This window comes from Diabrotica undecimpunctata, chromosome 2 (assembly GCF_040954645.1).
Source record: "Diabrotica undecimpunctata isolate CICGRU chromosome 2, icDiaUnde3, whole genome shotgun sequence".
Lineage (NCBI taxonomy): Eukaryota > Metazoa > Arthropoda > Insecta > Coleoptera > Chrysomelidae > Diabrotica > Diabrotica undecimpunctata.
Window position 1 is genome coordinate 60,305,973 of NC_092804.1, and position 24,524 is coordinate 60,330,496.

At 32.9% G+C, this 24,524-nt stretch overlaps 2 protein-coding genes across 3 annotated transcripts in view; one reads left to right on the forward strand and one right to left on the reverse strand.

The window, feature by feature from the left end:
* The window catches only part of LOC140434621 (uncharacterized), a 35,209-nt gene extending 19,131 nt beyond the window's left edge, over positions 1-16,078 (forward strand). The window contains exons 3-4 of the mRNA XM_072523015.1: positions 2,314-2,460; positions 15,140-16,078. Of these exons, the coding sequence (XP_072379116.1) occupies positions 2,314-2,460; positions 15,140-15,564 (572 nt within the window). The 3' untranslated portion in view covers positions 15,565-16,078. The remainder of the gene's footprint in view (positions 1-2,313; positions 2,461-15,139) is intronic.
* The window catches only part of Lgr4 (Leucine-rich repeat-containing G protein-coupled receptor 4), an 832,616-nt gene that overhangs the window by 130,782 nt on the left and 677,310 nt on the right, over positions 1-24,524 (reverse strand). The window lies entirely within an intron of this gene.

Genomic DNA, 24,524 nt, shown 5'->3' on the forward strand with positions numbered 1-24,524 from the left:
GCATAGAAAGTACGTAACATCTCATCAGGCGAAGTTTCATTTCAAGGCTCAAATCTCTTCCGCAGAACACTCTCTTCATTTTAGTGAATATTGATCTGGCTTTTTCTATTCTTATTTTGATTTCTGCTGACCTATCGTTGTCTTCATTTATAAAATTGCCTAAATATTTGTATTTGCTAACTCGATCGATAATTTCATTGTGTAAATATAAATTTTGGACATTTTGTGTTGATTTCGATATTACCATAAATTTAGTTTTCTTTATGTTAAAAGATAGTCCATATTCTTCGCTGTAGTCTACTATCTTATTCACCAATGTCTGTAGCTCTTCAAGTGTTTCTGCGATTAGAACGGTGTCGTCGTCGGCAAATCTCAGATTGTTTAATCTAACACCATTTATTGTAATACCTACGGATTGCTCAGAGAGTGTTCTATTCATTACGTCTTCGGAATAGAGATTAAACAGGGTTGGTGACAGTATACACCCTTGTCTCACACCTCGCTTTATTTCAATTTCTTCAGTGGTATTATTCTCTACTCTCACTACTGCTTTCTGATTGTAGTACATATTTGCTATTAGTTGGATGTCTCGTTTATCTAAATTCTATTTTGTCAGGAGTCTGATTAGGTGATCATGCCGCACTTTATCAAAGGCCTTGTTGTAATCTATGAAACACATGAATACATCTTGATTTATGTCAAGACATCTTTGAGACATAACGTTCAGTGCAAACAACGCCTCTCTTGTTCCAAGTCCATTTCGGAATCCAAACTGGGTATTATTGATAACCATTTCCAGTTTTCTGTGTCCTCTAGAGTGTATAATTTTCAGGAATATTTTCAGTACATGGCCCACCAGACTGATTGTACGGTAATCACTACATTGTTTGGCATTTATCTTTTTTGGTATAATAATAAAGGTGGATAAAAGCCATTCTTGTGGTATTTTTCCTGATGTATAAATGCTATTGAAAAGTTCAACTAAAATGTGAATCGAGTCTTTTTCTATTAGTTTAAGGATTTCCGTTGGTATTTCATCTGGACCTGGGGCTTTACCATTTTGGTAAGTCTTTTGTCCCATAAGAAGTTGCAAATATTGGTTTTTTTAATTGTTTCAATAGTAAATATAGACTTTTGGCTATGTGTAAATAATTTCAATAATTTCAATAGTAAATATATGACTTTGGCTAAGTATTAAGCTATTTACTATGAATCTTCATATTTTAAGGTTATGTTATTGTTTGATTAAAAATTTAATTATTTTTTAAATAAATATTTAAAATAAATCAATAACTCATTGAATTCATATTCGAAGTTAAAAAATATTTAAATTATTGTTTTATTATTATTTAGTTGTCACTGATTTTATCCTGTAAAAGACTAAAGATAGCTATTCATTTTCATAGCTACTCATTTTCTTCTAGTTTAAGTTGTAAAATATTTTTTGAGTTTATTTTTTAGATCTATCTATATAATAGTTAGTTAACATGTGTTGAAGATATCCAGTATTACCAAATTTTTTAGTAATGACAACAAAAATATTATTAACTATTTAAACTAAGAGAAAACGAATATATTTGGTCTTTTTGGGAGATAAAATCATTAGCACATAAAAAATAAAACATTTTTTTAAATATTTTTGACTTCTTAAATAAATTCAATAATTTGTTATATAATAAATTTAGTGATTAATTTTAAAATAACCGCGATAAAAACAACAACAAAATACCTTAAAATACAGTAAAAAATAATATTAATAACATAACCTTAAAATATGGGCATTCATAATAAATATCTTAATATCTTTGATATTTTTACCTCACAAATTCTCGACCAACAAAAATAATACCAATCGCACAGAATGAACGCCCATTCATTCCATGAATTAAAAAAACCAATTTTTCCAACTTCTTATGGGAGAAATACACACAAATTAGAAATGTTTGGAAAGGTTTTTAAAATACCCGTCCATTGTGACGTCAGAGCTTAGATAGTCCATTCAGCACAATAGAACAGATGTACAAGTGCATTTGTATTTCTTCTTTTCCAAGCCCAACTCATAGTTAGCTTGGGGGTTAAGAAGTTTGCTGCTAGAAAGCAGAACTTGTTGGACTCAAAACTTAGATCACACTACTTTCAAACAGAATAATAAATTTCCAGTTGTTCCAACTATGCAGTTATCTTAATATTAAAAAAAAACTCTATTATGCCCTTTTATCTTTAGTATCCCTTTCTTTAGTTTCGGGGTAATCATTATTTAAACAGTCCTATTATTTTTTGATTATTTAGTAAATAAATATATTTTTTCTTTAGATCCAGACCCAGTAGATACGTATATAAATTGTCAAAATTGCCAAGGAGGTCCATTAACGAACTGTGGACAAGTAATTGGAAGAGGAGTAGAAGAAGGATTCGTGTGTCAAACCAATCATTGTTACGAAGCTTATATTGGTTACCAAAGTAAGGATATTCAGTTTTTATAGTATAAGCGGAAACTATTTTTATTTTCAACTAATCTCTTTTTAAAGCTTTTTTTACTTGTTAAATTAATTTAAAATGAACAAGTTATTTATGTATTTTCGAGAGCAGTAGGTACCATATTGTTCGAGAGTGACAGAGAGAAACAGTTTCAATTTACTACATACGATATTTATCATAAAAAAACATCACTTTTTGTTTAGAACGTATATATTTTTTTTACAATTATTACTGAATATAATGGAACTGTTTTTAAATAATTAACTTTATCATAATTATTAAAAATACAAGGTTAAAATAGTAATATAATTATTTGTAATTTGTTATGTGGAAAATGAAAGTTCAGTCTGACTGTAAAAAGTTATCCATTTCATAGGCTAGGGAAATTATAAAAAAACCTATGTTTCCTGCAGTTGATTTTTTAGACTTAATTCATTGGAGAGTAAGAAACTTATAGATCATATAGAAATCTTCAAAATGGCGTTTTTTTTAAATCTTCCTATCCATATTTGTTGCTTAGAAATTTGTAAAATAAATCAAGAATTTCGGTTTTATAAATTTTAACTTTGTTAAACATAAAACTATAACCTTTATATTACGTAAAAGGTTGGGTCTTATAGTGCTTAAAATATGATCAAAATTTCAAGTTGATCGTTGAAATAGTTTAAAAGTTATTTACTTAATTACTTTATCCCAAATTAATTTTTTTTGCAACAATATGTCAGAAAATTATGTAGGTATAGTAATTATACTGCTACTGTAGCTACTGACCTACAAGAAATGCAAATCATGATTTTAGAACTACATACTGAATCTTTTAAAATAGGACTGAAAATGAATTTAAACAAAACAAAAGTCATGCACTCCGAAGACACCGTGACAATAATAAACGATAAAGTTATATAAAAAGTTGAAGAATATATATACTTAGGACAAAAAATAATACTAAATAGGGAAATTCAAACTGAAGAAATAAAAAGAAGAAGAAAGTTAGCTTGGGCAGCATTCGGTAAACTTAACTATACACTCAGTAATCAACAAATTCAATTACATCTTAGATCTAAAGTTTTTGATGCATGCATTATTCCGATATTAACTTATGCGGCACAAACATGGACAATCACAAAAAAGAATATGAATATAATACTTAGAGTTACTCAACACGCGATGGAAAGAGCAATGCTAGGTATATCACTTAAGGAAAAGAAAACAAACACATGGATAAGACAGAAAACCAAAGTCACCGATGTGGTGCAAAAATCATTAAAGTTGAAATGGGAATACGCTGGACATGTAGCTAGGAGCGATCTAAACAAATGGCACAGATCAATTTTAACCTGAAGACCATACCAACATAAAAGACCTAGAGGCAGACCTCTTATGAGATGGACAGATGATCTGAAAAGGACTGCCGGGAAAAATTAGCTACAAGTAGCGTACAATAAAAAACAATGGAAAGGAAGACTTGAAGAGGCTTTGAATGTTCAGATGTGGACGTGAATGGCTAGACGAAGAAGAAGTAATTATAAGGGTAGCTTCTGAAAGAAGAAGACTTATTAGATTAATATTACTTAAAAAAATGAGCAAAATAATTTTAAATATTGCAAAATAATTTTGTAAAAACTTGTAGATTTTCTGCTTATAAACAATTATAATAACTTTTTAACCAGTCCCCGAGACGAAGTTAAAAAGTGTCTTTTTTTTAAAAATTGATAGCAGCTTTGTTTATAACAATTAAGAGAACTTATTAAGGTCATCTGAAAGAACACCCTTTAAAGTTTTAATATGCAAAATTCAAAAAAGATTGCGTTTTAATGGAGTCGTTCCCAAAGCTTCAAAAATGTGGTCCTCAAAATCAGCCAGCTTTGGGCTGATTTTGGTTTATGGATTTCGACGTTTCTTTTTTTAATTTGTATTTACGTTTAGCGTACGTTACGAATATGTATTATTTAAATACTTAAATTGCTAAATAAACCAACTAATTTGTTTAAACTTTTTTTTCAGTAATATATGAGGTCATTTTTATTGCAAAACATAAATGTTTATGATTAATATTTTTATGAAAAAAAAATGAATTATTTTGAATAATATTGGTTTATGTTATGCTTTAGAAATAAATTAATAATCCCAAATAAACTAGGTATTTCTTGCTAAACATACTGGGCGGATGGCATTTATCGAAAAAGGTCGATTTCATACCCAAATGCTCCAACTTGTTTTAATCGATATTATTATGATATCAATATGCTATGCTGAAAAGTTTAATGAAAATTTTCCATGGCAACCTATTTATGTATAACAATTTTTAAACAAATATAAAATTGCTTTTTCACTTCAAAGCTACTTTTTTAAATAATTTATTTTTATGATTTTTATGCAAAACGCTTACTTTACTCAAATTACAAATAAACAATTAAAATAGCCCAAATAAAAAAGAATTTTAGAGTTTTCGAGGTTATTTTTTAATAGGTTAAACATCAAATGTAAAAAACAAAAGAATACAAGATGAAAGCTTAAGTCAAGTCGTTTAAAAATTCTAAATTTCATTTTGATTTTATATTGCAAAAGTCAGTTTAAAATATACATGAACAAATTTATATACCGTTGCGTTTCGGACTATATAGACTCGACGAACGTCTAAACTTTAATGTTTGAAACACATTTTTTATTTCTTACTCAGAATCTAAATCATATTTCAATCGAAATAATATGATGCTGCAATATTACAGTAGTAATATTACCCAAAGTTTAGCACGGGAACCTGCTAAACATAAAAAAAGAATAAATACAGTTGTACCTTGACATACGAGTGTAATTCGTTCCGTAATCGTAATCTTGATCGTATGTCAAACTGCTCGTATGTCAAAGCAATTTTCCTCATTGAAATTAACTAAAATGTCATTAACCCGTTCCAGTTCCCAGAAAAAAACACGTTAGTTGTTTGTGTAAAGTGTTTTTTAATAAGAAAAATGCATTTAAAAGAAGAAACATTTATTTATAAGCAACAAGAAATACATCCATATTCTGTAAAAACATAAGAAAAGTCAAGTGCTTACCGAAGTGCTTATTTTTCGTCAGTGGTCTTCGCTTTTTTCGTCACACTTTGGTCATTTTTATCTGCGGATCGTTTAAATAAACTGTCGAAGGAGGTTTGTTTTTTCCTCCCTTCCAGAATATTGCGGAAATGTGTTAGGCAAGTTTCGTTGAACAACACCGATGCACGACCAGTTTGAACTTTTTCTTGGTGATTTTTATCCACGAACTCTGCAACTCCCTCCCACGTTCCCAGGATCTCCTTTATATTTCTTGTAGAGACAAAGTCTTCCAATTCTGGCTCCTCTTCAAAACTAATGTTTCGTTGAACCACTGTATGCTACTGCGAATGTAGTTCGTCTAGCTCCTCGCTGGTCAGCTCCTGAGACTATTCCTCGACAAGTTCGTTCACATCTCTTTTATCCACCTCCAGAACCATGGATTTTCCAAGAGAAACAATCTCATCTACCACTGACACTCCGGGTTCCAGCCCTTCGCAGGCCCTTTCATCTACAGCCTCAGACCACATCTTCTTCCATGCAGAGGTTAAGGTCCTTGTTGCAACACCTAGCCAGGCCTGCTTAAAAATTCTTAGGCATATTACTATGTTAAAGTGGTCCTTCCAGAACTCTCGATAGGTAAGGTTTGTGTTCTCCGTCACCTCAAATCAGCGCTGAAAAATGTGCTTGGTATACAACTTATTAAAATAAGAAATCACTTGCTGATGCATGGGCTTCAAGATAGGAGTGATGTTGGCTGGTAGGTAGAGAATCTTTATAAACTTGAACTCTTGGAGTAAATCATCTTGGAAATTTGGTGGGTGAGAAGGGGCATTATCGAGGACAAAAAAGATTTGCACGGGTGGGTTGTTTTGGTGTAGATATTTTTTAACAGTAGGGACAAACATCAGGTTTATCCACTCCACAAAGAATTCTCTGGTGACCCACGCCTTTGGATTTGCCCTCCACATTACTGGCAATTTTTCTTTTAAAATCTTATGTAACCTAAAGGCTCTGAGATTTTCTGAATGATATGCTATAAGAGGTTTGATTTTACAGTCGCCACTCGCATTGGCGCAAAGTAGTAGAGTTAACCTATCTTTCATAGGTTTGTGACCTGGCATCGTCTTCTCCTCTGCCGTTATGTAATTCCCATTTGGCATCTTATTTCAGAAAAGCCCTGTCTCGTCACAGTTGAAGACTTGCTGGGGGATGTATCCGTTGAATTCTATCAGTTCGGAAAACGTTTTGATGTAAATCTCAGCTGCTTTCACATCCGAACTTGCTGCCTCACAATTCCTGACGACGGAGTGGATGCCGGTTTTTTTTTCTAAATTTTTCAAACCAGTCCCGACTGTCTTTAAAGGAGTCTTTCGATTCATTACTTGTGGAAGTGTGTGAGATCTGCTTTGGCAAATCTTCGAAAATCGCTCATGTCTTCTCACGTATGATGCTTTGTGTTAAGGTTCCTCTTTGAAGCTGCTTCTCTGTCACTTACACCATTAGTAGTTTCTTTATCTTTTCAAGGAGAGAAGTTCGGACCTTACATGCCCGAAGTACTCCTGCTTTCTTTTCTTAATACTTTTTATAATCTCAGTACTACTTTTACTTTGTCGTGTCCGGACATGTCATTTATAACATTTCGGCCCAGTATCGGGCTACGTAGGTTCCATCTTTGTTGGCAAGCCACAAATCCTCGAGAGTACATCGATGAGGACAGTTTCTGCATTTAAGAAGATGTTCCATATTATCTATTTCTTCACAGTCACAGTTCACATCATCTTGGTCCATTTTTCCCCATTTTACCATGTAATCTCAGTAGTACTGCTGAGACGTTTTAGTATTGTAGAGTTTCGAATCTTCTACACCCAAGAAACTTTTAAAATTCTTGTATAGCACCACATTTCAAAAGCCTCAAGGCGACTTAGATTATTTTTAGTAACAGTTTAAGACTAGACACCATAAAGTAAGACCGAGAACACGTAGCAGCGAAGTAGGCAGATCTGCAATGTCAAATTTAGGTCTGTGTTACATAATACTTCTGGACATCCTACTAAAAGCGACTCTGCCTTGTACTGATATCCAAGTTAAACAATTTTATAAACTTTCTCAAGTTTGATACTATTTATATATATAGACGGTCTTATATTTTCTGTTATTTACTTATTACGAGTATTTTGGTTTTCCGTATGTTCAGATCCAGATCTGCTTCCATACAGCTCTCAACAACACAGTTAAGTACTGTTTGCAGATCTTCGTCTACAGAAAGTGCATTTCTGAAAATTCTTTTAGAATCAATGTATAAAAGCAAGGGCGACAAGAGGTATTCCTGCCCTACTTCTCTGTCAATATTAAGAGTCTGTGATTCCAAACCGTCTACTAAGACTGATGTTGGATTACAATACAAATTTGCAATTATGCGAACGTTTCAACCATCCAGCCAATGTCTCTTAGAATTTTGATCAATATAGAGTGCTTAACACGATTAAATGCTTTTTAAAAGTCAGTAAAACAACAGTATATGTCTACGTATATATATATATTTAATAAATGGCTAAACAGACTGATGGTTCTATAATCAGCACAGATTTTTGCTCTTGTCTTTTTAAGTAGAGCTATGAACAATGAAGTGTATCAACCATCAGGTAAATAGTATTGAAAAACAAACAACATTGCCAATCATTTATAAGCTTGTATACGTCACATGGAATTTCATCAGGATCTGTCGCTTTGCCATTTTTGATGATTGTATGACTTGTGTTACCTCAGAGCGTGTTACTAGGTTAGTGTAGGACAGTAATGTTGTATCGATATTTTTTTAAATATGTCACCCTAGCTAATAAAAAATATAATTGTTACAGACACCCACTTAATAATTCAATTTTTTTCCAATTATAATTTGGTCAGGAGAAATCTAAATAAACAAATCTTATCGGGCTAGACTATAAATTGTTTCTGCTAGTGTGCGATGAGATCATTCGGTTAAACAAAATTTGCTGAAAGAGCGTGGCTAATATTCAAAAGTTCCGAGACAAATTAATAACAGATAATGTTAGTAATGAAGTATTTAGAATAACGAAGTAACGATATATAATTCTCGGTTTGTTATTAGATACTTAGGGTATTGGATAGTAACGAACACAAAGTAACTAGTAGTAAAGTAGTTACTTTTTCGACATCACTTAACTTTATTCCCAATTGAGCTTTCCATTGAGTCTAATGTAATAATTGTTTTTCATCTAAAAGACCTAAAAGTAAATTTGATGAGTTTTTCGAAATAATTCATGCATCCGAAATTGATTTGTGTAAATTGTGCCTACATAAAAAGATTGAAATGAGAATGATCAACAGAAACACGTCAGATTTAAGGAAGCATCTAATATCCTTTTACAAAAAGGAATTACAAATATTTCTTCCCGAAAAACCAAAATTCGGTGGAGATATCACAAGCTTTTTAATAACCTCTAGAAAAGGTGGACATGTAAAAAAAGATAGTTATTACCTTATTACCAATTACATGTATTATGTACCTACTACTTTATTTTGGTAAATTAATGTATTTATTAAGTAGGATCTCCTTAATTTAAAATAACTTCTTTTGATTACCATTGCTTTTTTAACAATTCTTTATTTTTTCAAGTTAGTATTTTATATAAAAGTAGAGATACGATTGGTAAAAACATTTATTTTGCTTTAATAAGTAGATTATAGTTTGTTATCTTGTCACCTAAAAAATCTGGGCCTTGATACATGTATGTGGATTTTTTGCCCATCATGTCCATCGATCCCTTTCTAGGCAGATAATGTTCTTTAAAATACAGGCATGCTTATGTCATTTATTTGTTTTTTTTTGTTTTAACCATGTTTTAGCACATGTAAGCTTAGTAAATGCAAACATTTATTAAGAAACATATTGATTTGCGTGGGACCTGGTAGATAGCTGAGTTAGTTAGAGTATAGGCACGGATCGCTTAGATCGTCGCTTCAAACCCCACCCGGTGTCAGTTGTTTAGACATTTATTAATTTGGTTAGTCTTTGTTAATTTAAGCTTAAAATGTACTTACTCTGTTACGTTGTTCTAAGATCTAAAGTAACGTTTAATAAATAGCAATAGGCTAATTAATGAGTAACTGCAAGACTTGCAAGACTCTTGCTGCAAGACCAAGACCAAGACCAAGACCGGGAGTGCAATACCAAGACCAAGACCAAGACCAGGTGTATTGGCGCAAGACCAAGACCAAGACCAAGACTGTCTAAGTTTCGTCTTGTTCTTGCATTTGGGCAACACTATACTAGGGGTTCGTCGCAATTAATAATATTCGGGGGTGACTTATCCTATCGTCTTCAAATAGGTTCGTAATATAATTTATCCATTCTTTAAGTTTGTCCTCTATTTCAAATATTACTTTATGATGTTCATCATGTAGCAGTGCAGTTTGTCTCTTATTGAAGATACTAGCCACTTCTTTTATTTTTTTATACATTTTAAACGTGTTGTACCTATTTTCGAACTCTTCAATTTCATGATAATGTTTGGCTAGATGTTGACTCTTTGTTTCTCGTATTTTACGTCGAATTTATTTTTGTATACTTTTATAAGGTTTTTCGTTGTTTTTTGCTAGTGGCCGTTGCTTCATTAAATTTAATATGTATTCTGTCATCCAAGCCTTTCGTTTTTAGCTTTCAGCTGCCTTTTAAATGCCGTTCACAGATTACTTTAACTGTTGTTATATTTTATTTAAGATCGCACCAATATTTTCCCAAACTAAATTTTCGTTCAGTTGTCTTTGAATCGTTTCCTTAACTTTCTTGTCTTGTAGTTGGGTTATACCAATATTTTTGCAAGATTTCTTTTTGATTTCTTTCTCTCTCCAATGTCGCTACAGCCCAAATCGAGCATTAGCCTCATCTAAACTATGTCTCCAACCCTGCCGGTTCCGCACGAAGCTTTCCCGCGGCCTTCCTTTTAGTCTTGCGGTCTGCATTTTACTATATAGGGCTCTTTTTGGCAATATTTTTTTCTCCATTTTCCCTACATCGAAGTTTCTAAAGTTTAACGAATTCTGAGATCGGTGCCTCTTTGAACAGTTCGTAGAGTTCATGGTTGCACCTAGATCTTTATACTCCCTTTTCGTTAATAGATCCAAATATCTCCCTTACGACTTTTCGTTCAAAGACAGCTTTCGTGTTGTGTCTTCTGTCATCACCAATGTCTCGCATTCAAAACACATTATTGGTCTGATAATAGTTTTGTAGACTCTGATTTTCGCTCTACAGTGTGTGTATTTAAAGCGGAATACATAGGCGAGTGAAAAGTAAGCTTTGTTTCCCTTTACTATTCTTCTTTGAGTTTAAAGAGTTTAAATATCGACCTCTAATTCAACTGTGCGTCTGTTTCCCCCAGCTCTTGCCTGTGTTTTTTTGTTTTTTAAATATTTATTTCCAGTCCTGTCTCTTCTGCTCCTATTTTTAATTGTGAATATATTTCTGCCGTCTCTTATGTTCTGCAAGATATTATGCTAATGTCATCGGCATAGGCGGAAATCTATATTAGTATATATGATTTATTTGTTAGGAGATTATCCTATATTCAGCTGTCTTATCACATATTTAAGAGTTAAATACTGTCGGTGGCAGTTTGTCTCCTTGCTTTAATCCTTTGACTTTTGAAAAGTTCTAAGTTAGCTCATTTTGTACTCTGACAGTTGCTGTTGGCGGGTCTTCTTTTGATCACCTTTTTTAAATTTTAATTGGGTTACAGCTACTATGGAATTGTGATAAAACCCTATATCAGCACCTGGATAAGTTTTAGCTGATTTAATACAGTTTTTAAATCGATTTTTTATTAGAATTTTATTAGATTAAATTCCCATTTATTCAGTAGATTGTTCTTCAGAAGAACATTGACTGTATAATCCTACGCAAATATGATGAGTGAAAGTTGTAATATTTCTACATGTATTTGCAGAAGGTGGTATTGCTAAATCGATGACTTCAGAAAGGAGATTATCTGTCTTTTTTTGGAAACCTCTCTGAGGCTGTTGGTTAGAGGGCTAGATGGGATCAATGTTATATTGAGTAAATCTTTATTGGTGACAAGGCGTGACCGTTTTCGTATATTATTTCCTCTAAATCTTCTGCAATCTTTATTGCGAGTTTCTTGGGCTTTCTCAAAAAGCTGACTAATTGGCAGCAGAGCCGATTGAATAACATCTGCACTGTGCACTATGATTTTGAGCACAATAACCGGCATATAAAACTATAAATAGAGACTCAAATATAGCTTTTTTTCCTGCGCTGAGGAAAATCAGAAATTTTGTTATATTAATATTAAAACCAGAAGATAAAGCTTTAACTAAAGTGCCAAAATTTGGTATAAGGTCCACGTCTAAACCTGAAAGCTCAACACTAAACTCGGCATTCACAAAAAATCTGCCGGCAGTGTTTTCGTCATTTGTATTGCCATACTTCCGCGGCAACCACTAACTAGGTTGTATCACGCGCTTTAACTACGTCATTAACTCGTCTCGTTTTACCTTTGTCGCTGTACTCGTCAATTTGTTTCCGTACTCGCCAGGGAGTGGTAAGCATATCAGATGTGGATGGCTTAGAATGGTAGCAAAGTACAAATTGCAAAGTACAGATTGTCATGATGGTCGCCAACATCCGAAATGGATAGGCACTACAAGAAGAAGAAGAAACAACATCCCACAATGCACTATACGAACTGCTTCCCAACTAAAACGCTTCGCACATGCATCCAGTCGGTTTTTAGACACTTTTTTTCTAACAACTCTAAAAACAACGGTTTTTAACAACTCTCAATTGTTATTCTTCCGAGGGGTCTCCACATGAGGTACGAGTATGTAGGTACAGTTTCAGTACAGTACTCATGATTCACCCTGTATTTATTTCAATGTTTATTTCTTGTAAATTAGATCATTTCCCAAAAATATATTAAATGAATTTAATAGTTTTAGTGAAATTCAGCACGTTATTTAAAATTTAATAAATAGGCAGTTAACAAGTACACAGAACTTATATTATGACCCCTATTAATCTTTCATTATCGAATCAACAACACTCACCATAATGCAAATATTTATGCTGTTTATGGGGTTACCAAAACAATTTCAATAAAATTAGCAAAAACAAAATTTGTTTATAATTACTTTAATCTTTATGTGTAAAAGAGAATAAATGTTTAATGTAGCAATATAATTTTAAATTTATAGTTACCTAAGATTATAGAAAAAATAAAAAACATAAAGAGAAGTAACATAAACATAGTCATAATTTAAGTAGATAAAGATAAGGAAATAAAAACAATGTTTATTAAATAGACAAGTATTGTGTGAACTCTCTTAGGTTGTTTCAAAACGTTAAAAAAATTTTTTTTTTAAGAAAATACATTAACAATAAAACGTCTGATAGTCCGAAGCAAGTTGAATTTTTAGATGAAACTTGGATTTTCGCTAAAGAAAATATGTCAGAATCATTCTGGCAAGATGGCATCACAAAATGTTATTCTTCTAGTCGTTCCGGTAACGGCAAACGCTACATTATACTTCATGCTGGAAATGACGAGGGTTTTATTCCTGACGCTAGTTTAATTTTTTCGTCCCCAAAGAATACAGGCGATTACCATGGAAATATGGATGCAAATATTTTTGAAGAATGGTTTGAAGAAAAGCTAAAAAAAATTGGAGCGACCATTCATAATAGTGTTAAATAATGCATCCTACCACTCAAGAGTAGAAGAGAGATTTCCTTCAAGCAACTGGACAAAAGAAGAAATAAAGTTATGGGTGACAGAAAAGAAAATGTATCACAGGGACATATTTTTAAAACTCGATTAACTTCAAATGTGTGGAGAGCACAAAATTCAAAAGAAATTTGTTACTGCGTTCTTAGTTTATGGAAAAAATCGCTAGAATAAATAAAGGCAGAATAATGGCAAAATTGTATTAGACATACGGAAGACATAAACCGATCGAGTTATACATGAGGTCCGGCCTCTAATTATTAGGATAGACAATTCAGATAGTGACGACTCTGATAGTGAAATATCAGACAGTGAATAGGACAAATCATTTGCTAAAAAGAAGTAATAAAAAAGTGTTTCAGGAATTCAATTCGGACTTCGTGGTGAGTGTTATTTAAACGAGAAAGTACCTTTGGTCTAATTACTCTCAATATCTTTGGTATTAATTACTAGACTACACGTGTTTAAACTTTTTGTTTTGCTGAAAACTCGGAAGTGATATAATTAATATAGTGCCAATTTGTTTCAAGGTTATATTTAATACGGAGTTTGCAGAAAATAAAGTCTTGGATCTATTTTATTCAAATTTGGACATACCAGCAACTTGGCAAGAATTTTCCAATTTTTCTGCATGCCAAACCATTCATACAATTTTCACTTTACGCAAAATAGGGATTTATAGAGACCTTGATGAACATTTGATGTAGACAAATAATTTCATGTATTCGAAATATGCGGTCCCACTTCTTTTGTACATGTTCTGTATATACATATTATATTCATTTTATTTGCCTTTGATACAGTCCAATATTATTACTGAACATAAAATACAGGAATTTAAATATTTTTACTTTTTAAGCGATCGGAATTAAATAACTGTTTGAGGCCCACTGATCATATCTTAATTGCATATCGGCCGTCACAGGGTAATAGTATATTACTTTATGAGGCGGAGAAGCATGACTTTTCTTGACGCACTCGATATTACGCGCCGAACGAAGTGAGGCGCGTAATAGAGGGCAAGTCAAGAAAAGTCGCTTCTTTGCCGAATAAAGTATACTATTTTTTCTTCAAACGTAGCAATTCTCAACCATAAATAGTACAATTCATACGCTATTTTTACTCGAAATTAACTGTGACAACTATCAAAGTCGTCTAGATGTTAGAAATTAAAATAATTAAGTCGTCGGTGGGATTTGCGTCTCCCTGGTTACAGTTGTTTGACAGTTGTTTGCAATTATTAATAACAGCTTATTGTTGTTGCAACCACAAGCGCAAATTTAGTGCGAAAATGGAAAACCTAAACGAAATTGAGTCCGCGGCTAATGATGCAGTAGCACGTTTGGGGCCCTCCAAGTCCGATAAGAACGATAATGCTCAAAAATTTTTAAACCTGCTCAATAATGCTCAATAATTTTTTAATGATTGCTGAAAGTTGTTCTCGACCATCAGTATCATCAACAATTACCAATGCGTATAAAGAGTCGGGAACATTTTTGCACGGTTTCAATTTTGAAAATGCCTCATTAACTAATTGTACTTTTAATATAACTATAAATAAAAATGATGTTTAATTGTTGTTAATGACATTTGTATTGTTGCTTTGTGACATGTTTCATATTGTCGCCATGACAACATTTTTCCCTCCGCCGTAAAGAAATGGGAAAAAAACTTACGCCGGCGGTGACATTAAACTTTGACAGGATCAAGTTAGATAAGTAGTGTCATCATTATTTGACGTTTGAAGAAAAAAAGACTTTAATAATAATGAATTTATGCGTTACTTTATGGACGCACTTTACTCACTACTTAGTCCGAATGATTAGTTTATCGATTAACCTATATTTTACTTTTAAATTTCAGATGGATCGATGCCTATCGTCCAAAGAAGATGTTGGCGCCCTGCAGAAAACGTCACCGCCCCTGACTATTGCACATGGTTTGAGGAATCGGAGCAGAAAAAAAAATCAAGAGCGATTATGATTGCTTGCAAGGCTTGTACCGAAGACTTATGTAATTTGGATAAGGAGTTCTGGCGGGACCCAAGATATATCAAGATCAAAAATTATGATCATGTTAGCCATGAATACCTTAACCATTATCACACATATTATGATTATGATAGGCACGACGATCTTAATCATTATCACACAAATTACGATCATGATAGATATGAAGATTTTAATCATTATCACACAAATTATGATCATGGTACACATGACCATCTTAACCATTATCCAGAGCCAATGAAAATTCCATATTACCCTCATCAGGGACATTATCATTAATAAAATCACACAGTAAAGCGTTACTGTGTGATACTGTGTAATACAAAATATTATTAAAATCGTAGGGGCATAATGTAAAAATATTCTTTTATATACGGTTCTGAAACTATTTTCTTCTCAATGGTTTTTTTATGAATTTTACACATAAGAATAAACCAGAATAAATTGTAAATAAAATTCCAATTTTTTTTTTGACGTCTTGATATAAGTCAGGAAACAGTTTCAGAAAAAAAATTTAAATAAAAATTGTGTTTAACTGGTACCTATAACCTGTAAATGTTGTTTTTTTACCTGTAAATTCCTATCTATAAGGATACAGGACGTCTGTATTTAAGTTAAATCCAAGCCAGAGAACTCTTATTTAAAGATATCTTTCTTTGTTTGAGGTAACCTGTCAAATTACGAGTAGAAGGGAGGAAACGTGTAACTTCACTTATATTTATATAGATATTTGATCAAATTTGTTGTATGATATACTGTTTTCTTTAATAAATATTGTTTTAAGTATTAATAATATTCTCAATTAGTAAATTTGCGCCCGTAAACTAGCTATATCTTAGACAAGGAAAGAGAGGGGACGCGTAATCGTATGGAATCGCATGAAGCCAAACCGGCACCATAAAGATAGCGAGGTCATATTTTATTTCTTCAGTAGATTGAGAATAATATATATATATATATATATATATATATATATATATATATATATATATATATATATATATATATTATATCAATAAACAGCACCTGTGACAATATATTCTTTGAAAATCCTTATAGAAAAGACTAACGAATACAGCCTCCCATTATGTCGGGCTTTTATAAATTATGAAAAAGCTATTAATAATGTAGAGCTGTGGGCAATAAAAGAAGCATTAGTCAACAACCAGATCAACTCAGGTACAGAATATTAATACATAATATTCACGAACAAGCTGAAATGATAATGACGTTGAGTAATGGAACAAGACCAGTAAAAATCAACCTATACGTAAGACAATGAGAAACAATATCTCCAAAATTATTTACAGCTGCCCTAGAAGATATATTTAAGTCACTAGACTGGACAAATAAGGGAACCCCTATTAACGGAAGATACTTGAACCATCTTAGATACGCAGATGATGTAGTACTAATAGCCGACACGTGGAATGCAGTGAATACGTCTAAAAATGAATTTCAGAGCAAAACTAAACTAATGTCAAACAAAGATAACAAACCTACGATAAACATCCAAGGGACACAGATAGAACCCGTAGGTAGATAAATATACATATCTGGGTCAAAATGTGCAGGTAAGCAAAGAAAATCGGACTACTGAAATAAGCAGACGTGTAAAAATGGGATGGACAGCATTCGGAAGACTTTCATACTTACTTAAAAATAAAAATATACCTTAAAGACTGCGAACCAGTGTTTAATTCCTATATCCTATCTGTACTTACATATAGATCTCAAACCTGGACATTCACTAAAATAAACATGGAGAAGATTAGAAAAACTCGGAGAGCTATGGAACGACAGATACTGGGTATCTCACTAAAAGACCATAAAATCAGTGAAGACATTGGTAATAGAACAAAAGTAAAAGATGCTGTCGAACAGACAGCTAAACTGAAATGAAAATAGGCTAACCATAACAAACGTCTTAAGGGTGGCCGATGGAATAAAGAAATCGGGAATTGGCGAAATGAATGCGAAAATTAGGAGAGAATAAATATTTTTTTTAAAATTTATAATGGGACACTGACATATCATAATGAACTTTAATCAAATAAAAAGCAGAAAACAAACGCAGAATGAGGATGGAGAGAATTCTCTCTCCTGCTGTCAACCACTATGTAGCTTCTTTAATTAAAAAAAAATTAAACTGTTTGTCCTTTGTTTAGTGTTATGTAAATGTATTATTTAATGTTTATGACATTCAGCAAATTGTTGGATATCCTATAATTTTGACGAAATGCCACTGAATATGCTCTAGGAGCGAAAGTACTTGGGCAAGATTTAATAAAAAACTGTGCTCTATATCTGCCTTTTATTTGATTAAAGTTTGTTTATTCGAGCATTCAACCATATATCACTTTACTGACATAATAATGACTTTTTGAATGTGATTTTATCATTACATATTTTTTTACTAGGTCGATATAGTGTTTCAGTAAATCAGTAAATTGAAGTAGATATCAGTAGATCTACTGAAAAATCAGTAGACCTAATAACCCTGGAGAGGTAGTAATGGCACCAAAACATGGAGATCACATCGAAACTGGCAAAACTATTATGGGTTATAGTATTCTTAAAATATCAATTTAATTAAATTAAACGTTTTACTCCTCCCCTCAATAATCTTATTTTAAGTTTTAAACAAACACCTAAGACAAAATACAAAAACAAGAATCTATAAAGCAGCAATTAGACCTATATTAACATACACGGCGGAGACAAGACCTGAAACATCTAAAACGAGACGAATACTAGAAAAAACAGAGACGAAAATACTCCGAAGAGTATCAGGGTAAAGTCTGTTGGATAGGGAGAGAAGTGAAAACATAAGAAGAGCATGCAATATAGAAGACATAAATGAATGGGTGACAAAACGGAAACAGGAGTGGAACGAACACATTAGTAGAATGACAGAGGATAGGATAGTATAAATAGCACGAGATAAGTAACCAAATGAACGAAGAAGTATTGGCAGACCAAGAAAAAGATTGTGCGACAATTTAAACACTTTAGGAGGCTAATATTGAAGAAGAAACAGGCTTTAAAGCCTAAATACAAGAAGGAAGAATAAGAAAAAGTTTTAATCTAGGATTATGTATATAAGTAACAAGTAGGATCTTATAGTCATTTATACGTTATTTTCATATTATACAAAAATATTTAATGTCATTTGTCAAAATAAATGATTTTGGGAACTCTCAAATAATCAAAAATACGAAAAGGTCGAGATCGAGCTAATGACCGAGTTGTACGTTTAAAACACGCTACACATAAAACTAGTTGTTGGGTGTTAAAGAGCAGCAATATAATTACAGTTTTACTTATAAATAAATCTATTTATTTTTCTCATCGCAAGTATACAATCTGTGAGTACAAAAAAATATTTAATCCAAATAATCAACAATTTAAGTTAAATTTATGTAAACAAGAAACAATTTTTGAGTATAAAGACACAACTTTTTACTGCCATCGTTTGTCAGTTCTGGTATTAAAGGGACAAGACAGAAGTTTTTAAAGTTTATCGATAAAATTAATTAAAAATAGATACTATTCAGCCTCTTGAGGCCTCCGAAATAAAAACTGGAGCAACATTTACCAAATCCAAATATGAAGCAATCTTTTACAACTGTAACAAATCAAAATGTACCTAAATTTCCATCCAAAACACAAGCAATAGCATCTCATGCGCTGGAAAATACAAATCTAAAAACATATTTGTGTGCAGTTGGTGATTTAATGCATCCCAAAAATATTCCTTATGTAAACTTTAGTTAACAATTTTCTATAAATTAACAAAGAAATAATAACTGTAAACCACCAAAAAATTCAGGGTCGTAAATTAATATCATCAAATGAAAGATTGGTGATATCAAATGTTTTTTCGTCAATCCCACATTTAATTATTGAATATGCACTTTATAATTTGTGATTAAATTTGGTAACTCCAATCAATTTTTAAAAAATCAAATCCTTATAAAAACACGTTTTTAGTTTCAGAAGGCATACTTTTATTTCTCTCCCAGTCTCATCAATCCCTGACTCAAGATTTGTAAATTATAAAATGACATCATATCGTATATTTTCTGTAATGGAGAAGGATCTATATACTTATTGCAGAAAAGCGGGATATTCGGCTGAAAATTGTCCAACTACTTCGGAAACTCAAACATCTTAAACACAAAATGCTGCTCCAACTACTTTAACTAATACTATAAACATACAATCTCCTAACGCAAAACGTATCTTCCTCTGTTCCTACTCTATCGACTAAACTGGATATCCATATTTTAACATCTACTCATGTTACAGAAAGCACTAATTCCCAAAAAATGTCGCACGATCCTCCTTTAAAGAAACGAAATCGTTTTGAAATTTTAACCCCTTTACCAAATAATACCCCAGTAAATAACTCCTTTTCAGACCCAAAATTAAAAAAGCCAAAGTGTTTAATCACAGACATAGGAACCACTAAAGTATCTGGCGATATAAAAAATTCAGATACACTACTCAACAATTGAAGTGGATAATTTTAAAATTCCTAAAATTAACATATAAAACTATTTTTAAAATAATTGCTTGTACTATACTCTATATGTTATCTTTATTGCCAATATTTTTTGCATGTGGTTTTTTTCTCCCTATTCTTATCGGCCCTTATCTCGTACAAAGAGAGACATGTTGTTCCAAACATGAATATATCATTCGTATAAAAGTGCTTGTATTGGCTTTATCAGTCCTCAATAAGTCAAGAAATCTATTTATCATGAAAAAATTATACCGCAAAGACGTTTAGAACTAGTTTAGCTCGAGCAATTAGTTCGTTGGATCCAACAAGGCATAACTCAACAAGAGGTTGCTATAAGGCTAAATGTGTCGCAAAGTGTGATAAGTAGTGCATGGAATCGATATGTAGCAACTGGATCTGCAATATACAGGCATGGAGGAGGAAGAGAACGATCTACAACTCCTCGGCAAGACCGTTTTATAGTTCTGACGGCAAGAAGAAACCCCACATTCACGACTTCCAGAATTAACAGTATCTTCAGGCATGCTACTGGACGAGCGATTTTAGAAGAACCGACAGAAGACGGTTACATGCATCCAATTTAAGGGCTAGCCGGCGCGCTACCCATCCACGACCAACTAGGGAGCAGCGTGCATACAGATATCGCTGGGCGATGGAACACTATCAGTGGAATTTCGAAAATTGGAGGAATTGTCTCTTTACAGACGAGTCCAGATTTCGTTTGTATAGGAATGATGGCCGAATATTGGTGTGGAGGGAAAGAGGACAGCGTTACAATGAAAATCTGAGAGTCCCAACCACTCTTTTTGGAGGTGGATCTGTTTGCTTGTGGGGAGGAATATGTTTTGACGGTCGCACGGACTTAGTCGTCTTAATTAATGAGACAATGACTACTACACGATATCGAGACAGAGTCATAGTACCAATAGTTGTTCCATTTGTTGGTGCAATAGGCGAACAATTTGTTCTGATTGATGATAATGCTCGCCCTCACCGTGCGAGAATTGTCAACGAGTGTATAGAAGCTCATGGCATTACAAGAATGGAGTGGCCACCGTGTTCACCTGATATGAATTGCATTGAACATGTTTGGGCCGAAATGTCTAGGCAACAAAACAGGCTTCTTCTACCGCCCCAAACCATAGATCAGTTGGCCAATACATTACGCGCGATTTGGGAACATATACCGCAGCAGTTCATCAATAATTTCTTAAGAGGTCTTTCAAATAGAGTTAGAGCACTAAGGCGACACAGAGGTGGACCCACACACTATTAATTTTTCTTATCAGGATATTAGAAATTGAGCAGCAATAGAAATTTTAGGTTGTTAATTTTAAAATTTTTGTTTATTTTCTATTTTTTTTTTCTTAAAGAATTTCTTTCTTTCGGTTCATCTGTATGAAAATACGAAGTAAAAATAAATCTTAATTTATATCACATCATTTTTCTATATGACCTTATGAACAAAAAATAAAATACACATTTTCATAATATCCACTTCAATTGTTGAGAAGTGTAGATTAATATATATGAAGATACTTTAGTAACCTATTTAATATCTTATGAAACATTGGTAGATATATTGGAAAATGATCATGGTACCTCTGACTCAGTAAGCTTAATAAAACTTATACAAATGGTCTAGAAAGCTTATTGAAACTTTTAAACTAACTACATGAAAATTTATCAAATAGGCTCCCTACAGTCCGCACCTAACACCAAGTAATTCACTTATTCTCAAAATTAAAGAAACATTTGGGTGGCTTACGGTTCAGTATCGATATAGAAGTCAAGAAAGAGGTTACTCGCTTCCTCAAAGTGAGTTATAAAGAATTATATAACATGGGGATAGAAAAGTTGGAGCATCGTCTGCAAAAGTATTTGACTAGAAACACTTCAAACACATTAAGCTGAAATATTTGCTAAAACCTTCAATATATATCTTTTAAACTGACAAATTGAAAAATCTACACTGTACGCTATGCACTATTCCCTGCTATTAAAAATGATCCTGCTTGTGCTCATATTTGATTCTCTTACGATCTACTTTAATACTAAGTCTAAATAAGAATAAATCCGTTCATAGCGAATTCCCTTATTTTTAACCTCTATTCAATGTCTTAAAAGGTTTCCTTGTCTTGTTAGCCTATTTATCGTGTTTCTAAGTGCCATTCTCAATAGCCTTATAACCTTTTCTGGCATCTCTAATGTTCTTATTACCTCGTTACTAATAAATAACATATGTAATTCTAAGTTTTGGTCGTAGCTATTATTTTGAATATATTTTAACAGGTTCACTGTCCACAGACCACATATGGTGTGTGAACTAAAAGCACTACCAGTTCACAGACCATATGTGGTCTGTTCGTCGATACAATTTTCAGTTGTTTATAAAAGTGAACGTGGGGAGAATTGAGTTTAGTAGACGTGGACTTGACAGAATATATCCCATATATTATAAATAGTATTGAGACAAAGGGAAAAAATGTGGAATTTTATTGTAATTGCGACACAATGCAATATCGAAACTAAACACCTATGTTTATTGAGTTTTCACTTTTAGCGAACTAAATAATGGATATGTAAGGTAAAATAATATAGAATATAATGAAAAGTAAATATTTATTGAAAAAGAAAAAGTATCGAAAAAAAAGTTACATGTTCAATGTACTTTTTGGAAACATCGTGGACAATACGGTTTGGTACAGATGTTGCATATTTGTGAAACTCTTTTGGCTTTATAAGTGGCAGCTGTTGATGTTTCTCCTTTTTGATGAAATTCAATATAGCAGCTAGCACACCTACGTCTAGTGCTTGTGACGTGGATGGCGTAGGTATGGCAGGTGTCTGGACAACGTTTATGTCCAAAAGATTTTTCACAATATTCATTTGGGCCTTGATGTATTTTGCTCGTTCAATGTATTAAACAAATAAACTGTATTTATGAGATCCACTCCAAACACAACATCGACAGCAACTTTTTTGTACCAGATCAAGCTCTTGTGAATTGGTAGCTAGCCAATTCGTCAGAAAGATCGATACCCTTTTTTCGATTATTGTATTCCAATATCATATTAGGTTTTGGACGCGGATTTCGACCAGTACTCATCGTTTGTTCATCTGCGTGACAAGTAGATATCATAAGGACGTCCCTCTTGTCCTTCCAGTTTAGGATCGTCGCACTATTTTTTTGTGCACCAATTTGCTCTCCTCTCTTCAGTTTCTTATTTTTGACAAATAAAGGTAAGTTTTTACAATTTTTTCTCAATGTCCCACAAAGATCAGTTATGCGTTAAAGCAAATATTCAGCTGATAGAACACTGGTATACCAATTATTTGTAACAATCATTTGCCCCTGGTCTAAAAGTTCTCCACAAAGCTCGACAATTACGCTTTCAGGTTTATCAAGATTGGATATTTGTGAATCTTTGTCAGAATAAACTTTATATTTCCAAACATAATCATCATCAGTTGTGGCTTTGTAAATCTTTAGTCCATACTTGTGAGTTTTGTTTGGATTATACTGACGAATCAGCAGTCGCCCCTGAAAAGCAACCATGGATTCATCCATAACAACTCAATCTTTTGGCGAAAGAAACTTGCTGCAGTTTCTCATTATATTGTCTATAACTGGTTAGATTTTGTACAAGCGATTATTGGTATCTCTGTCAATTGTATTGTCAACAAAATGCCAACAGCGTAAAATTGTTACGAAGCGATTGTAGGACATTTTTATCTGGTGCAACAAAGGATGTAAAAACATGGGATCTTTTTTCCAGTAGCATTCTAATGTAGGAAATCTGATTACACCATTCAGCAAGTAAATGCCCAAAAACTTTTCCAGTTCTTCTTTGTTTACCGGTTTCCAGCGACTCAAACGACCTCTAGAATTATTTGCAATAAGTTGGTTCAGCGTATAGGTTAATTTGTTTCATCATCAACTCAAATAAATCATCATCAACCAAAAGACGAAATATTGCAAACACGTCTGCATTTTCTGGAATATTTTCAGTCTTCTTCTTCTTATGACGTCCCCATTAACGGAGGTTGGCGACCACATTTTAAAAGCTTCTATGTCTTTTGCAACGTGGAATAATTCGTCTACAGTCATGTTTGTCTAGTGTCGAATATTTCGCAGCCATGATTTCCTCTTTCTACCTATTCCCTTTTTACCATCGACTCTGACCTGCATGATGACCTGCAGAAGACTATATTTATCATTTCTCAGTATGTGTCCAAGGTATGCAGTCTTGCGTATTTTTATTGTTCTCAACAATTATTTGTCCCGACCCATCCTTCTCAGCACTTCCTCATTGGTGACCCTGGCAGTCCATGGAATTCTCAACATTCTCCGGTATATCCAAAGTTCAAAGGCTGCAAGCTTCTTAACTATTTGCGCTTTTAATGACCATGTTTCTACCCCGTACAATATTTTCAGTATGTATATAATTTTCTAAGCTACTAAAAATGTGACGATATAACGGCTGAATGTCGTAATTCCATCCATTTTTCTAGTCATGTTTTTTATTTGACGCTCTGTATTTGGTATTATGCCAGTTCTTAGAGCTGTATTTACTTCAATATCTCTGTTGTCATCAGAATCGGAATCACCCATACGTTGTTCAATTGCATGCTGAACGTTGATATTTTCATTCATTACCTGATTATCTCGTAGACTTTAACGGTCAGGTTCCAAATCGTCATAAATAAA